This window comes from Dama dama, chromosome 26, assembly GCF_033118175.1.
Source record: "Dama dama isolate Ldn47 chromosome 26, ASM3311817v1, whole genome shotgun sequence".
Classification (NCBI taxonomy): domain Eukaryota; kingdom Metazoa; phylum Chordata; class Mammalia; order Artiodactyla; family Cervidae; genus Dama; species Dama dama.
The window spans coordinates 34,404,130-34,422,940 of NC_083706.1; the positions used below are offsets into that span (position 1 = coordinate 34,404,130).

The following is an 18,811-nucleotide window of genomic DNA, read 5'->3' on the forward strand; positions in this document are numbered from 1 at the left end:
ATGTTTATTCTTATGTTAATATAGGCAGTGGCTCATCCCATCTGTGCCTTCTGGAATCTGAACAAAAATGGTAAGTTTTAAAATATTGGCTGTCTTAATAACAACTGAATTTTAAACCTTGTTAGACACCTCCATTTCCTTTAATTCCATCTCAGATCAGAGTGAGTCACAATGTAAGTGTGATGGCAACTGAACTGCAAAATTTAGTTTAGGTAGCTTGGGAAGAGAATTCTTATTTCAGTAACTTTTTATTCATTGCAAGAAGAAATAGGCACACTTTAAAAAAAAAAACTACCGCTAATTTCAGTAATTTATAAACTATAGCATATATTTTTATTGCCCCTTTTAGATGAATGTCAGTATACATTTGATCACATTTCTTCTAGGACACTTCTGAGATTATTTGATGTGCACGAGGCATGCAATTTAAAATCTAGTTTCCAGACCATGGGTTATGGGGGGATATCATATTAGAGGGCTGTAACTATAGGAATGGTTATAATGGATACACGTTACTTGAAAGAAATGAAGTGCCTCCAAAATGACATTTTACAGTTGAGAGAGAAAGGCAAAATTAAGGGGTAAATCACTAGGTGCAAAGGGTGGTGACGTCTGTGAAGGGAAGGGGAAACCTCGCACCTGGTTATCTTCTCCTGGGATGCCCCTGCTGTTCTGCGACTCTGCAGTGGGACCGTGGTGGCCCAGTCACACCAGCGCTGGTGTAGGCTGCTTCTCAGAAATGTGATCTGAAGGTGTCCCAAACCTCATGATACTCCTTATCCTAGCTGGAAAGTTTTTGTTGCTGTTTGGTTTCTGGTTGCAGTTTGAGAAGATTCTGATTTACTCGCTACATAGTTAAAAATGATATCACCTTGTAGCCTTAAAACACTTTTCAACTATATGTGTCCCATTCATATTCCATATCATACCATGAAAGTCATATAAGATGTGGTAAAGGCATTACAGTAAGCTGTCTCTGTGCATGACTACTGTGTGCTTCATAGCATGTTCCAAGGAAACTGACCTTTGTTCTCATGTCTTCCCAGAGACATAGATTGACCCAAGGGGGTAAAAAATTGTATTGATCTCTAGAGACTTTGTTAGTATGTAACATATTTGGAAAGGAATATTCTTTTTATGGAAATTGACTTTAAAATATATTAAATAAATTACATATCAATTCATGCATTAATATATTTATGTTAAATATATATTTATATAAAATACAATCTACTAAATGAATGTCTTATATATGTCTTATACTCAATATGCATACATTAAATAAGTAAAATATATATTCATATATTTTGAATTTTAAAAATTGACATTTTTGCAGTCTTCCTGAAGAGGCACTTCCATAGGACACAGTTGAAAACCACCACCTAACCTCTAACTGTCCACCTTGCAGTAACATCCAGGAATCGAAATTATTCTAAGTATTGGCAGTTTTCAGAACAGTATCTGTTTTGCAGACAAACTGCAAGGCAAAAGAGACTGAGGCACAGTTCCCCAGGGGAAAGCTCCCCCATCCTGGGAAAGGAACTGACCCGCAGGCATTTTCACACTGTTGATTTCTTCCCACAGAAGGTTCTGGATTTTGGAACACTACAGGATGTTTCGCACACAAAGATTCAGACGCCAACGAGACAGTCTGCCTGTGTAACCACCTCACCCACTTTGGGGTTCTCATGGTAGGGGAGGAACGTCTAAACTCATTTTGAAATGATATAATTGTGGAAGTCATTTTGACTCATTTTTGTGAGTCAACCTTTATGGATTATGTGTTTGGGAAATTTTTTCCCTAATAATTTTCATCTATAGCCTGAAATCTTGATTCTTAAATAAGAATCTAACTGGCAGAGATCATGTGTTTAAAATATGCAAGGTAAGTATAGAAAAGAATACTGTTCCCCCTACCTGCCCCCCTGTGCATTAACAGTAATCACAAATAACCTCAGAAACAAGAAAATCACCGTGAAACCCTTGAATTAACAGAGAAAGTTAGGGAGATGGGGAGAGAGAGGGAGAGAGAGAAGTTAAAGAGGGAGAAAATGTTGGGTTTTACTAGCATGGAAGTGAGCTGTGAAAAGTCTCATCAAAAATCGCCTTATAGTTTATTATCACTCGTATGTTTGAATGGAACTTTGTACCAGGTACTGGTGATCCAGCTGTGACCCCAAATGACTGCAGCCCTAACTGGAGATCACGCCTATTAGCAAAGACTAGTAACTAGGATAGTGTGGAGGCCTGCCAGAGAAATGATGGGTGTGACATTTCTCTCACAACTAGACCTTCCTCCCTTTCTTCCTGCCTTCTTTCCTCTGGCCCCGGTTTTATCTCATTAACCAGCCTGTCCAACAGTTCTAAGCAGAAATTAGATTGCATCAGTATGTTTTTTCAGCCCACCAAATTTTCAAGAGTCAATTTTCGAGAGTCATACAAGCAGGAACTTGTATGACTTCATCCACAGTCTTACACCTTCATTTTAAAACCTGGTATGCTAGTGTTTGTGTAAACACCTTTCTGGTATGAAATATACCCTCCAGGTCCAAACAGAGCCATTGTTTCTGTATAGTTTCCATAAAGGGATCAAACCACATTTGCTTTTTAATTGAAGATGCTGGAGTAATGAGTGCTTAGGCAGTAAAGCTTTTCAAATTGAATCACAGAGGTCGGGTCATGTGTATCCAGTCTGTCCCTTGAATCTTTACACCCACTTCCAGTGGGACTGAGAGGAAGCCGTGAGGGGCTGTGGGTGCAGTGACTGGCTCATGCATCTACTTGGCCTAGGGACTGATAAATGGCCTTGTCATGAGGCAGCCCTGCCCGTTGTGATTTTCCTGACAATCCAATACTTAAAGCTCTGAAGGATAAGACCGTGTCATTTAAAAAGACTGTCAATCATAGAAAATAACTTTTTAACTTTCCTCAAATATTAATGTCTTCATTTACTGACAGACCATGAAAATGAACAATTAAACTATAGCATGTCTTCCCTAGATGGTTTTTTAAAATCCTGATTTCTTCTGTATTCATTTTTTTTGAAAAGTGACAGCATCTTTCTTTCATGAAATGCTGATTTTGCATCATTAATCATTTAGGTATACAAGCTTTAGCTTAATTCATTGAAGTATTTAACTGTGTGTGTGTGTGAGCAGGATTGTATGTGTTGTAAATCAATATTAGATAAATAGCTAGCAATAATACTGTTCACTGTTCAGAGATGATTTATGAGTAACCAAAGTTTGGCTTCCCATTACTTTTTTTCAAGTATTGTTTATATTTTGTTATGAATTTATAATTCTATATTACTTTTTCTGTTGTCATTTGATGAAATAATTAGTTTTACAGGTATAAGGGTATGTGCATTTTTCATTGCTTTTTTTCCATTTTCCATTGTGGCTGCTTTTATAGGATTATAAAGTTCTGGAAGAAAAACTTTCCAGAATTTATCTTTTCTGGTCATGTGCCCACATCCTTTCAGCGTTTCCAGACCACCAAGACATTGTTAAGAGTCTTTCTTGGTGTACAGACTCTTTATTCACTTGTGTAAGATATTCCTTGAGTCTACTTTGCCCCATGACACATTCACCATATGAGAAATTAAAAAACATACCCCAGATTCATAATTATATCTCCTAATCTACAAACATATGAACATTTTCACATCCTCTGTTACATGTATTTGTAGTAAAACTGATTTTCATATTTTTTGACTTCAGTATGTTTTCATATTGGCTCGTTCAGAGGAACAAATATTTTCATATTCTTCATTCTTTAAAAGTACGAAACAGCATGAGAATTGTGTTTAAATGTGTAACCGTAAAGAGCATTATTTTATTCAATTTACATTTTAAACTGTGGCTCTAATCACGACTTGCAAGTCAACCACATCTAATGGAGAGCCGTATGTTCTTCAAGAGGTAATAATGAGTCCTTTGGAGGTTCTCAAGATATTTCTCTGCTCCATCATATCCTGGAGTAACCAGAATTTTGATCGGGGTAACCTACCAGTGAATCGAGTGGCGTGGCTCAAACACACCCCATGTGCCAGGGGCATCTCAGGTCCTCCCAGTGGTTTGAGGGGTTCCTGGGAGAGGTGGGTAGGGATGGTCCTCTCTGGCCCTGAGTCCCTGTGTCTGCTGAATTCCATCACTTTGTGCATTTCTTGCTATCACACAGGTACTGTTACCTGCTCCTCACTGTGTCAACCGAACCTCGAATTAAGTCCCACTCGTGGTTTCACATAGATATACACTCATACAAAATGACTTCCTGGAGGTTTTTGTATGAATAGCAGATTTTATTGACATTTTGGTGACAATTAAAGAAAATTAACATTATAGAATGAAAAACCTATAAACTTTTTTTCCCCATAATTTAAGACCTCAAAGTTTAAACCAGATATTCCATGTTCCTTCTCCAAAAAGGCTCCATTTTCAAACATCTGTATAATGGAGATGCCTTTCTCCTCCAACCAAGGCTTGAGTATTTGGACTTAACTCAAGATTTATCCCTAGTCCAATTCTCCATTTAAGGAAGAAAAGAAAGATTTTCCTACCACGCCTGAATTTTGCAAGTCTGCCTCCTTCTGCCCAGTGAAATTAAGGCTTTGTATTCACATGCAAAAATGCTTACTTCTTTTTAATCACAACAGCCTCTAATACTTAAAAAGAAAAATTTATTTTCTGCTGTGCTCGGTCTTCGTTGCTGTTGGCGGACTTCTCGTTTTGGTGGCTTCTCTTGTTGCAGAGCGTCGGCTCTAGAGCTCTAGCTCCCCTCAGCATGTGGAGTTTTCCCGGACCAGGGATCAAACCTGTGTCCTCTGCATTGGCAGGTGGATTCTTATCCGCTGCACCACCAGGGAAGTGCAGCCCCTAACACTTTTAAGTAACAGCTTTTCAAGTGTATAAAAATCAAAAAAACTATGACAACCCCCCCCCCCCAAAAAAAAAACCTCTTGGTGGCTTCTCATTTATGAAAAAAGAAAAGGAAAGACCTTATATGTACCAAGCTTCGCAATGAGCACAGTAAGAACCTCAGCACTATTCTTAGAACTGGGCAGCCAGGTGCCAGCCAGCCTCTGGCTGTCTCAAATGAGTCCCACCCTATCAAGCAAAGAAGCCAGGGCCCACCTGAGGCCTTGGACACATGGGCCACAGTGGCTTGCATTTGCCCTGCAAATGGTAGGAAGGGTCTAGTTATTTATAATGCAAGACAATGACCTCCTTTCCAGTTTTTGTTAGGGGAACCAGTGGTTTTGTTCTTCAAGTTATACTGATGTGCAAAGAGCTTGGGTAATGGGTAATGATAAAAAAAACCATGTGCAACTCTCAATAATGCTACATTTTTGTTTCATGGAGTGATCCACAAGAGTGCAATAAGTGGAAATTTCAGTACAGGCATACCTCGGAGATATTTTTGTGGGTTCAGTTCCAGACCACTGCAATAAAGCAAATATCAAGATAAAATGAGTCATACAAATTTTTGGGTTTCCCAGTACATATAAAAGTTATGTTTGTACAATACTGTAGCCTGTGAATGTGCAATGTCATTATCTCTAAAAGAAAAAAAAGCCAATATAGATACCTTACTTTAAAATATTTTATTGCTAGAAATTGGTCACCATCGTCTAAGCTTCAGTTTATCAAGCAGTGACGTCGAAGATCACTGATCACAGGTCACCAAAACAAATATAATAACAATGAAATGAACAAGTTTTAAATATGATGAGAATTCCCAAAGTGCAACACGAGACCCAAAGTGAGCAAATGTTGGAAAAATGTCTTAATTCAGAGTTGCCACAAATGTTCAATGTAATGTTTCAATGTAAAAAGAATGCAGTGTCTGTGAAGTGCAATAAAGGCAAACACTTAAAATGAGATCCGCCTGTATTGATTTACACTGTTGTTGTTAGCCCCTAAGATTGAGTTGCGATTCTAAGTGTTGTCACGAAGCTTCTACTAAAACAAAACAGCATTCTCATAAAAAGAGATTATTACAGCTGTTTCTCATGTTTTTGGTAGGACCTTCAAGGAACTGCCTCACAGCTGGATGCAAAAAACACTAAAGTCCTCACCTTCATTACCTATATTGGGTGTGGAATATCTGCCATCTTTTCAGCAGCTACCCTCCTGACATATGTTGCTTTTGAGTAAGTTTTTTTTTTTCTATCTGCCAAATCCAGAGCAGACTGTTGCAAAACATGAATATGAGAATTGTCTCAGCTTTTAAAGACATATATACACCTTGTGAATCATGTAGGATTCAGTTTTAATGGTCAGATTTCTCATGAGATGTATCATGCAACAGGAATTTCCCAGCTTTAGAATCTTAATTTATAGTTACTGTATTTCTATTGATAATAAAATATATTTAAGCCTGTTACAGATGATTAGTATTGAAGTAAATAACAATTGTATGAACTGCTTTTTATGGTAAAAGATGAAAACATTTTTGTGAAAATACAAGATGAAAAGATGGGAAAAAGATGAAAGCAAAATCTTATAAAATTGGTTTTGAAACAGGAAGTCTTTTTAAAAAAGGACCCTGACCTCATTAGAAATCAAGAAATTTCAACAAATTTTAGGGAAATTGGTTTTTAACAAAAATATTTTTTCTAATAAATCTATAATTTTTCCTGGATTAAAAAAAATCAATAATCTGTTGTAACCAGTTAGAAATTTTGGAAACAGTTTTGAAATATGATTAGTATTTTTTAAAAAATCTTTATAATTTGCCTGGTACTCATATCTTTGGCCCTCCTCCCAGTGGAACCATGTCATAAAGATGGTACTATCTAGGTTATTCCAGAGCTGTATAAGATGTGAATTAACTGCCTGTGCTTAAAAGATTTATTTACAATATTATTCTCATATATCTTTCTATTGCTTCTCCTTTTTTTTCTAAAGAAAATTACGAAGAGATTATCCCTCTAAAATCCTGATGAACCTCAGCACAGCCCTGCTGTTCCTGAATCTCGCCTTCCTCCTGGATGGGTGGATCACCTCGTTTCATGTGGATGGACTTTGCACGGCCATCGCAGCCCTCCTGCACTTCTTCCTTCTAGCTACCTTTACCTGGATGGGACTAGAAGCGATTCACATGTACATTGCTCTGGTGAAAGTATTTAACACTTACATTCGCCGGTACATCCTGAAATTCTGCATCGTTGGCTGGGGTGAGCCTCCTGCATTTTTTTTTTCCATCCTGGAAATCACTAGGTTCTCATAGGAAAATCCTGTTTTGAAAGAATAGGACTGCTAAAAGAAACTTCAAGATTGTGACTGATATGCATTTGATATACATAACCGAAGGCAGGGGTGTTTTTAAAACTGTTCCACAGTCCTCACAAAAGTCGCTATTAAAGGGGGAAAAAAAAAAACCTTAGCTCTTGAGTCACCACCAACTTATTTCCTGTGTCCAGATCCAGCCCACCCAAGTCTGAAGAAGCAGCTGGCAGACAGTGGTGGATTTCCATTATATTTCAAAATAGAAAAGCCAGCTCAGACTCTTAACTATTCTTGCCCCTAGACACATGCCCATGTCTTGGAAACCTGAGCGAAAAGGTTATTTTTGTGAGTGCAACCAGAATACTGACAGAATTTTTGCTTTGAACTTCTTACCATGATTCCTCAGCCAGACACAGATGGCTATGTTAGGCTGTTTACAGTCTTCCAATCAGGCTCCTTCTTTTATCTGGGTTCTGTATTGGGGCAGGCATTTTCAAGCTTTATCACAAATCTCTTTTTCAGATGGCAGGGGGGAAAGGAGACATTTGCAAGGTGTTCAGTACCTCCTTAGGAGGCAGTGAAGGCACCTTTCAGGAATTCAGGTGGGGTAGCATTTCCCCACTGAAATATACATGCAAATCTATATAGATTCTTATGAGAGAAAAGAGATGACTATAAAGACTTTCTGCCTCCATTGTTTCCCCTCAACTTATTCTGAAGACGTTTCTTTCTATAGAAAGGGGGAGAACGAAGCTGCAGTTACTTTCCAATCTTAACTCGGTCAGTCTAACAGGTGTCATTCATGAAACTACATTTTCTGGTGCTACGTTCAGGATAGGGCATGTCCTTATACTCTAGTGGGTACCAGCAAGCCAACAGAATACTTAAGATTTAGATTGTTTCTGATTAGAGTTGGATGTTTCATACCACAAAGGGATTTTATTGTTGTTTTCCACCAAGTTGCCAGTTCTAAGAAATTTGATTTTATAATATGGAGTGTTTACTTTCTTTTCTTTCCCCTTGCCATTTTCAGTCTCATAAAGCAATTTCAGATGCTGCAGAAAAGTTGTTTCTGTCATGGTTTCGTTATAACAGGTGTGCCTGCCTTAGTTGTGTCCGTTGTTCTGGTGAGCAGAAAGCAAAATGAAGTCTATGGAAAAGAGAGTTATGGAAAAGAACAAGGTGATGAATTGTAAGTAACAAAAGTTTGTTGGGAATTTATCTGTGATGAGTATTATATGCTTTGTTTCCCAAAGTTTAGGTGTGTTTTCATTCCAGTAGTGAGCTTCTTATTTTGGAAGGTTAAGTTGTATTTGCATGTCTTTGCCAAGGCCTCTGCTATACCATACATGAATTCAGCTGAAAACCCTGAACTGTGTGAGCTGCTTTTATGAATGTCGTACTCTTCTCATCTGGAGTTCAGAAGAAGCTTAAGATTCTTTCTTCTAGACTTAGAAGACCCAGTCTCTTTGAGGAGGTTTCCTAATTAAACCACATGCATCTTCCAGAGAGTTAAGTAGCAGCATCAGACAGTGAGGGATTCAGTGACAATATGATTATTGTGTGAAAGTGGAGAGAACAGATCCTGAATAATTTGAAAAATTCCCTTCGGACTGTGAGATTGTTGAGGCTAAGATTTTTAAACTGTTCAGTTTGGGCAGTTAAGTTTTCTTGTATTTTATGTAGCACATAATAAGTACTCGGTATTATTTGTGGGTTGACTGAATTACTGAATGAATGAAGAGCTTACTCCTGACTGTGATGCTACATTTCTGTGCTCATTTCATGGATGGATATCACTTTAATAATCAGTCAGTATCCAGTCCTGTTTCTTTCCTCCTGGTCTTCCCTTTTATGTTTCCAAAGTAACATTCAAAAGCCCCCAACAGAGCTAGTGGGAAGTAAAGGATCCAAGCCAGGAATTTCAGATTCTAGGGGGACTAGAAAGAAAGATTAGCTCCAGAGGCAAGCTGTATCATTTAGGGGACCTTTAAAATAAGCTATATTAAAGGTACAAGTCAGTGCATAGTTCTAAATAAGGGAATTTAAAAAGTATGTGAGTCAACTTTTACTGGCCTTTAAAGTATGATTCAGTAAACTATTGTGCCATCGACAGCTCTCATTAATTGAGAATTTACTATATTCCAGGAATCTTTTTAGGTTATAGGACTCAAAGATGTTCAAGACAGCTTTTGCCTTTGGGACGATCATATCCTACCATGGTAGACACAACCTACCAAAATGATGACCATATGCTTTAGAATTTGAAGATTAACTGTCTTAAATAATTCATCTAAATATTTTTGGTACCTAAGAACTTGCATAGTATTACTTAGGCACTGGGGCATCTGCAAATTGCAGTATTTTAATTTTACTTTTAGTCCCCTTTAAAATTACTTTCATCTATTCTCAGATATATATCATTCTGAATAGCAAGTGTATCTTTCCTCATTTCACAAGGATGTTATGATGTAAGCTTTTTATTTGTGCATTAGAAGTTTCAGCAGAAGAATAACAGAGTTATACAGTAAGGTTGTGCCTCAATTAGACCAATTATATTAATAGGGATTACTTTGTTCCTAATAATGGAATCCACAATTACGTATGTCTTAAGTAAGTAGTGCTCTTTTCACATAATAAGAAACTTGGAAGAAAGCAACAACCAGCATTAATTTTGTGGCTGAAAATGTTAGGACCAGCAGTCCTACAGCTCTCTTGGTCTTCCTTTCCTGGATAGAAGGTGATGACTGCAGCCACAGAGCTTGCGTTCATGTTCAAAGCAGAAATAAGAAATAAGGGCTTTGCCAGTGAGTCTGTCAGGAATACCTCTCTCAAAATCCCTTAGAGGACTCTGCTACCATATCATTTTGTAGAACAGTGTCCACATACACTCAGTCACTCAGTGGTGTCTGGCTGTTTGTGATCTCACAGACTGTAGCCCCCAGGCTCCTCCGTCCATGGGATTCTTCAGGTAAGAATACTGGAGTGGGTTGTCATTTCTTTCTCCAGAATGTCCACATGGCCACCATTTAAATCACAAAGGACACTGAGAAAGTTTCCCTTCCTCTGGAGTGGAGGCCCATAAGAGAAAGGGGATAGATGTGGTTTGCTAAGTTGCTAAGTCACGTCAGTTGTGTCCGACTCTGTGCGACCCCATAGACGGCAGCCCACCAGGCTCCCCCGTCCCTGGGATTCTCCAGGCAAGAACACTGGAGTGGATTGTCATTTCCTTCTCCACTGCATGAAAGTGAAAATTGAAAGTGAAGTCGCTCAGTCGTGTCTGACTCTTAGCAACCTCATGGACTGCAGCCTATCCATCCATGGGATTTTCCAGGCAAGAGTACTGGAGTGGGCTGCCATTGCCTTCTCCATAGATGTGGTTTACGGTGAGCCAAACAATAATGTTTTCACATCAAGTCAGAGTTTAAGAGGCTACCTTGTTTTGTTAATTGTTGACTTAAATAACTTGGTATTAAGATAATGACTATCCAAAAGAAAGCAAAAACAAAAACAAAAAACTTATGTAAACACCCCCCCAAATGAAGTGACTTCCTAAAGGCATGTGAGGGGCATTTGAGGAAGGCCCACCTGTAAAGTACGCAGAATCCCAAAGTAATCCTCTTAGGTAAACAGGGCGTGATGGTTAATCTCTTGCTTTCTGTCTCTTCTCCTTTAAGCTGCTGGATACAGGATCCTGTTGTATTTTACGTGACCTGCGCCGGGTATTTCGGACTCATGTTTTTCCTGAACGTCGCCATGTTCATCGTGGTGATGGTGCAGATCTGCGGGAGGAACGGCAAGAGAAGCAGCCGGTCGCTGCGGGAGGATGTTCTCCGGAACCTGCGCAGCGTGGTCAGCCTCACGTTTCTCCTGGGCATGACGTGGGGGTTTGCTTTCTTTGCCTGGGGACCTCTGAATGTCCCCTTCATGTACCTCTTCTCCATCTTCAACTCCTTACAAGGTAAGATAACTGGTGCGTGCCTACTGAGTCACTTCAGTCATGTCCGACTCTTTGAGACCCTGTGGACTGTGGCCCCCCAGCTCCTCTGTCCATGAGATTCTCCAGGGAAGAATACTCAAGCGGGTTGCCATGCCCTCCCTCCAGGGCATCTTCCCCATCCAGGCATGGAACCCACGTCTCTTATGTCTCCTGCATTGGCAGGTGGGTTCTTCACCACTAATGCCACCCGGGAAGCCCAAGATAAATGGTACCCACCCCATTTGCTCTTGCATATTTGCACGTATGTGCAGACAGCTTCACTTTTGGACAGACTCTATGTGGCGTTTCTAAGTCACTCTTCTGAGTGCTGAACACAGTTCTAGGCCCAGAGTGGGTGCTCGTGAAAATGGCCTTGAATGAAGTGAAGAGGTAGAATGTTAGTTTGTTTTCAGTGTTATATATACCAAGCCCCTAAAACTATGCCTGGAAGATAGTAGGTGCTCAGTAAATGTATCTTGTTCATGAGTCAATATGAGAGGTGTCCTCGGGAAGTGAAAGGGAGGCACAGATGCTTCGTCCCTTCTTCACAGTTTTGCTGAGTATTGGTGCTCTTCATGGAACCATGTGGATGTAACATTCTTGGCCAGAAAAATCTTTAGCCTCTGCCAGGGTCAGAGAAATTCACTTTGATTCCTTGGCTCTAAATATAAATACCAACAATCTAGTTCAGAAATGCTTATTTCTTTTCCCCCTAAGATATGGCAGTCAACTCAACAATCTAATAAATGGCTTGTTCTGTTTAGAAATACAAGATTTATTTCAAGGAGTTTCCTGTAATGTTTCTAAGTCTGTAACACACACCCTAGTGTGCTCTAGGGTGAATTTAACTTTTTAAACCATTTTTATTAAACTACAGTTGATTTACAGTGTTGGGCCAATCTCTGCTATATAGCAGTGTGACTCAGTTACATACATATATACAACTTTTTAAAAATATATATTCTTTTCCATTATAGTTTATCCCAAGAGATTGGTTATAGTCCCCTGTGCTATGCAGTATAACCTTGTTGCTTATCCATTCTAAATGTAATAGTTTGAATCTGTTAACTCCAAACTTCCAGTCCATCCCTCTCCCTCTCCCTCCTCTTTCCCCACTGGCAACCAGAAGTCTGATCTCTACGTCTGTGAGTCTGCTGTTTTATAGACAGTTTCATTTGTGCCATATTTTAGATTCACATGTAAGTGATATCTTGTGGTATTTGTCTTTCTCTTTCTGACTTCACTTAGATGATAATCTCTAGTTGCATCCATATTGGAGCAAACAGCATTATTTCATTCTTTTTTATGCTTGAGTAGTATTCCATTATATAAATGTATCACATCTTCTGTCGATAGACATTTAGATTGTTTACATATTTTGGCTACTGTGAACAGTGTTGCTATGAACCTAAGGGTGCATGTGTCTTTTTAAATTATAGTTTTGTCTAAATATATGCCCAGGAGTGGGGTTGCTAGATCATATGGTAATTCTATTTTTTAGTTTTCTGAGGAACATCCATACTCTTGTCCATAATGTTTGTAGAAACTTACATTCCCACCAACAAACACTATTAGGAAGGTTCCCTTTTAGGATGAATTTAATTTTGAACCTTAAGTGAATATGAAGTGTTTTTTTCAAAATTCAGTAGCATTCTGTAAGACATTGATATACCCTGTATTGTTGTTAAAACTCCCTAATGCTGGAAGCACTATGAAGTCCACAGGGCAGTAGGAATCAGGTGACGAAGTTTGGCATCTTTTAGAGCAGGGCATTACTGCTGGCTTACCTAAAGCTCCTGCTCATGCACATGAAGGTTTGTGGGGAAGGAATAGCTGACTAAAGCTGAATGAATCTGAGCTGGGATGGAAAGTGTGGAAATCAGGTCTGTGCTTCTCACAGGTGAGATGCCTGAGCAAATGCTTGCAGCAGTTGTGTTCTAAGAAAAGTCTGTATTTACCTACAGAAGAGTTTTGACTGCTTTGTATCCACCTATCTGTTTTGCTTGTCTTCCTCAGTTTCCAACTAGTTCATGAGCTCTTGTTTTAAAAACGTGTCACTTAAAAGGTGCTCAATAATTATTTGATAAATCAGTTACTGCATTGGTAGATGAAGAAGGGAGGAGCTTGGGGGATGGCCTAAATTCAATCTGAGACTCCTCTGGCATAAATCTGCATAATTAGTTGAGCAACTTTTATTCAGATTAATTCTCCTTTGACAGAGCAGCTCTGTGCGCTCATTATCCTTAATAAATAAAATAATAAGCCGCAAGTGAACGTCCAGAAGTTGGAAACTGAATAGGTAGCATATGAATACATCTGCACTGGGATCCAACTTTGTAAAGTGAGTTTTCCTCTGTTTATTCTCTTCTATAATATCCAACATTAAAGTGCCTAGACAAATATTGACAGAAATATCCATTAACATTAGAAAATTCCATGGTTTTATATTTCAGGATTGTACATGGAAGGCACATTAATCTGCCAGCCCAATCTTGTTTTTGCTTTTATAATTTCCTGGCAGTTTCAGCAATCTGCAATAGTTACAGTTGTCTGTTCAGCTCTGTTTCCATTAATGAGACTCGGGATGTTTTATTTTTCCCAGCATAGGTCTCCTCTCAGGAGGGAAAAATGTTGTAAACCATCATCAAGTCAGTGTTCTTCATAAATCATTGACTTTTAAGGCTGATTTTAAATGATATAAATTCAGAACAGATTTCTGCACATTCAGTGATATTAAAAACACCTTCTAAAAAGAAAATTTAAATTAAAAGGGAATGATACAGAGCACATGAATCTAACTATTCCTTACTGGCCAGACTTGTACAACAGCTTCTTCAGACACTATGGAAAGTCATTTAATGGTTTTTATTTGCATCATTTTTGGAATCTGTGAGAGGCCTATGGTTATTAAAAGTATATGATTTATTTAAAAAAGCATGTGGAATTTAGACAGTTTAAAGAAACAATTCCATGAATACATAATGAACTCAGGTTGAACTTAGGCAAACTATGTTGTGTCGACTTCTTTATGATATTCTTTATTTAAGCCCCCCCAGAATAAAACTTGGTCCCTGTGTCTCATGGGGCTTATATTGTAGTAGGAGAGACTGAATACTGAGTGGGTAGCCTTTCTCTTCTTCAGGGGATCTTCCCAACTCAGGAATTGAACCCAGGTCTCCCGCATTGCAGGTGGGTTCTTTACCAGCTGAGCCACAAGGGAAGCCCTAGGAGAGACTGACGTTAATAAAATACACCATATATAATATACATGGTGGTGTTGAAAGCACGTGATAGGAGACATGATGCCTAAACTGAAAGCTGAAGGATCAATAGGAATTAACTAGATGAAAGGTGGGGGTAGGAATCGGGTAAAAACTATTTCAGGTAGATGGCATTTCTTGTGCAAAAAATTTGCTGTAATTGGTAAGTGTAGCATATACTCAAGGCATTAAAAGAAAGATCATATCACCGGAGAACCAAGAAAGAGCAGGAGAGTGACAGAGCAGTGGGTGTGATACAGAAGGAAGGTGAAAGCTCTGTACTTTGATCTGTGTAAGAGCAATTAGAAGTTCTTGAAAGGTTTGCGACCTGTGGACTGATATGATCGATACACATTTTGTAAAGATGAAGCTGGACATAATGTGGAAAATGGATTATAGCAGCCGTGTAGTGTCTGTAGATGAGAGTCTGTGGCAATGGTCCAAGTAAGCTAAGATGGTTCAGTATTTTAGACTGTGATGGGAATGGAGGAGCCTGAGATACGTGAGCAGAGTCAAAGAGAATTTGCAGGTGTGCTAGTAACGAAACACTTAGCATTGGTTTGGTCGTTAAAGTCTTACTTTTCTGCACTGATGAGGATAAGAAAGCTTCATGTTAATACAATAATGTAGCAATTTGAAGCCTGGAATTGCAAGAATTAGCAATGGCCAAAGATTAATAATGTAATGTAGTGTTCTGAAACCTAAAATCATGCCAAAGTAAATTTTAATTTTCTCAGATTTAGCTTATAGTTGAACATCTTAAAATCACCAAGATCACAAGTCACTCTTGAGGGTTACAGAAGTGAGGTCTGGCAGGGAGGACCCAAGATGTGTTTGAGAAGTGATGTCAGGTCATGTGTATCAGAGGAGTGGCTTTTGCTAGTAGGTATCTTTTCACTTTTGTGTATTTCTTTAAAAATATGGCTCAAAGATATTAAAAATCCATTTTATCTTTCAGGATTCTTAGAAATACATGTGTATATGTGTGTGTGTACAAAGACATATACATGTATAATTATGTCAGCACTCGTATTTATGTAGCTTATGTATTAAAGCTTTATATGTGTATTTTTATTTTCAAAACATATCTTTATTTTTATGAATTTTTAAGATACATTTATAATTGCACAATTTAGTTGCAAAACAATCATGTTAGCCACATATAAAATTATTATAATCTGTGCAGTTCTACCTAAAAGTTTACCTACTTGAATAAGCAAATGAAGTCGCTTGAATCCAGGCTGAAACCAGGTTTACTATTTCCTGCTTTTCCACCACATGTTGCTTTGTTCTGTTCCTCTTACCTACTTCATTTAAGTTATATACTAATTATTCCACTGCATCTTTTTTTCTAAGATGAATAGATAAATATACCTTCTCTTAACACAGCACAATTATGTTTCTAACTCTTTTTTCTCTCTTTGATGCTTTCCTGGGGTGAGAGTGGCAAAGCATTTTATTAGACATTTTAATTTATTCTAAAGAATGCAACTTGAGAAAATCATATAGTATACAAATCGCTATTCAAAAGAGAACAGATGTTTGACAAAAATACATCATAATTCACATGCCTGAGAACATCAAGAAATATAATGCAATTCATCCTAAAGAAGTAAAGGGCAGTTCTCTGGTTTCTGGGAGGATCTTGCCCAGAGTCCTCTTGGGCATCTATAATATATCCTTTGGCGATATTGATGTACTTGCAGGATTGAGTTACTGCTTTGAGATGCAGCCTGTGCACCTTGCTGCTTATTATACAAATGATAAATAGTATCTCAGACTGTATATTTTTTCATTACTGTACAAAAGTATTTGACACTAAGTGAAAAAGCTGGCTTAAAACTCAACATTGGAAAAACAGATCCAGTTCCATCCAGTCCCATCACTTCATGGCAAATAGAAGGGGAGAGAGTGGAAGCAGTGACAGATTTTCTTTTCTTGGGCTCCAGAATCACTGTAGACAGTGACTGCGGGCATGAGATTAAAAGATGCTTGCTCCTTGGAAGGAAAGCTATGACAAACCTAAATAGCATATTTAAAAGCAAAGACATCATTTTGCTGGCGAAGGTCTATTTAGTCAAAGCTATGGCTTTTCTAGTAGTCATGAATGGATATGAGAGTTGGACCGTAAAGAAGGCTGAGCACCAAAGAATTGATGCTTTTAATTGTGTGTGGAAGACTCTTAAGAGTCCCTTGGGCTCCACAGGCATCAAACCAGTCAATCCTAAAGGAAATCAGTCCTGAATAATATTCATTGGAAGGACTGATGCTAAAACTGAAGCTCCAGTCTTTGGCCACCTGATGTAAAGAGTTGACTCATTGGAAAAGACCCTGATGCTGGAAAAGATTGAAAGCAAAAAGAGAAGAGGATGGCAGAGTATGAGATGGTCAAATAGCATCACCAACTCGATGGACATGAATTTGCGCAAACTCCAGAAGCCAGGGGTGCCTGGTGTGCTGTAGTCCATGGGGTCACAAATAGTCACACATGGCTTAGTGGCTGAACAGCAGCAACATTAGATTAGGCTTCTCCTGTACGTAGGGAAGTTTAACTCTCCTGACACGTTTAACAGGATTTAAAATGTAGCCCCATACTGAGAACTTACTAATCAATTTTTCTTTTCCATGCACATGAAACAATATTGATTAATAGTCTCAGGCATAATTGGCCCATCTTCTGTACGTATACAGTGCAGCATATGGTTCTGTAAATAGAAGCTACCATGGCAAACACGGAAGGGTATCATCAATCTACTCAGAGATCATGTTTGCCGTTAATTAGTTGGGTAACATTAAAATACCCAGAGCAACAGAAATAAGTTATATTTGCATAGTGTGCTGTGGTTTACAAAGCACTTTCACATAACATCTGTGATCTGATGTGTAATTCTTGTAGCAAACATGAAAAATAGGTACCCAAGAAAGGATATTCTCCCCATTTTATAGATGAAGAAACAGGCTTACAAGAGTTCATGACTTTCCCAAGATCAATTTGAATCCTACAGTGTAATATTTATAACATAGCATATGTGAGCATAGAAAAGCACATTAGGTGAGAAAGTATGAGCAAAAAAATAAATTACTGCCTTTTCAATTTTTTACTTCAGAGTTTCTAGGAAGTGAATATGTCTATTTAAAGAAACCTAGTAAATGTACATCTGATGAAGAAGTGGAAATTTACTCGTGCCCTTTTCTAGCAAAAATCATTTATAGAAACATTTATCATTTTAAAATAAAATGAAAATATATTTTAATCCTGTTGGCAAACTCAGAAAATTAAGTAAAATTATGGAGTAGGAACCTTCTGATAGTTAAGCTGGGCCATGATTACATGCACAACACACATGGCGGATTGGCGCCAAAGTAAAGAGATGTACCACCTCTAAACCTGTTCACATCTGAAACGGCATCACGTTGGCCAAGACATTACACACTGCAGGGAAATAAATTACTCATCTTTTGGCAGAGCAGATTGTGTATAGAGAAGTAATTTTTTAAAGGGCACCTTGTCGAATGAAAGGAGGATTCAAGAGTTTCCCAAAGGGAGTCATAAACTCTAGAGATTCCTCAGTCCTGCAGCCAGCTGGCTGCATCTGTGTGACAACGAAACACATGAGCCATTGTTGGACTCAGGCTTGGTGGGAAGCCGAGAAGTTATCTAGATCATTTTTGTCAAAGATCAGTTACCTAGGATGTGTGTCCTTTTTGACCCAGACATGTGGTTTGATTAATTCTTGATTGATTCTGTCCCATATGCCTGAAGTCACCTATATCCATAATCTTCTTTTCACTGTGTTTCTGGATCTTTTCTATCCAGGTATGAAAAATCAACTTAGGTCGTTTATCAGAATATATTGATGACGAGCCTGCTGGAATTGCTAATGGACCTTAGTTGGTAAAAAAATCTTTAGGAAATGAACACTTAAGGTGTTTGTTTTCCTTCACCAGACTTATTGAAAGTGAGTTTTTAGGCCAGTAAAAGAATGCAAAATGTGCTTTCCCTAAATTTTACTGTATGACATTTGTTTTCAAAGCCAAGGGAAACTGTTCCTGGACAGTTTTTTTTTTTTTTTTTTTTTTTTTAACACTTTTGATAATCAGTCTAAAGATCTGAGAAGATCCCTTCAGCTACTTATTTTATATTTGCCCCAGAAAGTCACCTATTTTTGCTAAAATCAACCAAAGAGGATGAATTCTATGTGGACACCCACTTTCTAGCCAAAATATTGAGGCTAAGGATATCTTTTTTCCCCCAAATAAGTAGTTAAATAACACTTATAGAGACCAAGATTAAACACAAGCCCATATAATCTATGTATAATGGTTATGAAGTCAACATG

At 38.2% G+C, this 18,811-nt stretch overlaps 1 protein-coding gene across 6 annotated transcripts in view; it reads left to right on the plus strand.

Moving 5' to 3' along the window:
- The window catches only part of ADGRG6 (adhesion G protein-coupled receptor G6), a 150,961-nt gene that overhangs the window by 114,018 nt on the left and 18,132 nt on the right, over window positions 1–18,811 (plus strand). For all 6 annotated transcript variants that reach the window (XM_061130004.1, XM_061130005.1, XM_061130007.1 and 3 more), the window contains 6 exons: window positions 25–70; window positions 1,585–1,691; window positions 6,027–6,154; window positions 6,912–7,180; window positions 8,328–8,424; window positions 10,910–11,193. In XM_061130004.1, the coding sequence (XP_060985987.1) occupies window positions 25–70; window positions 1,585–1,691; window positions 6,027–6,154; window positions 6,912–7,180; window positions 8,328–8,424; window positions 10,910–11,193 (931 nt within the window). The remainder of the gene's footprint in view (window positions 1–24; window positions 71–1,584; window positions 1,692–6,026; window positions 6,155–6,911; window positions 7,181–8,327; window positions 8,425–10,909; window positions 11,194–18,811) is intronic.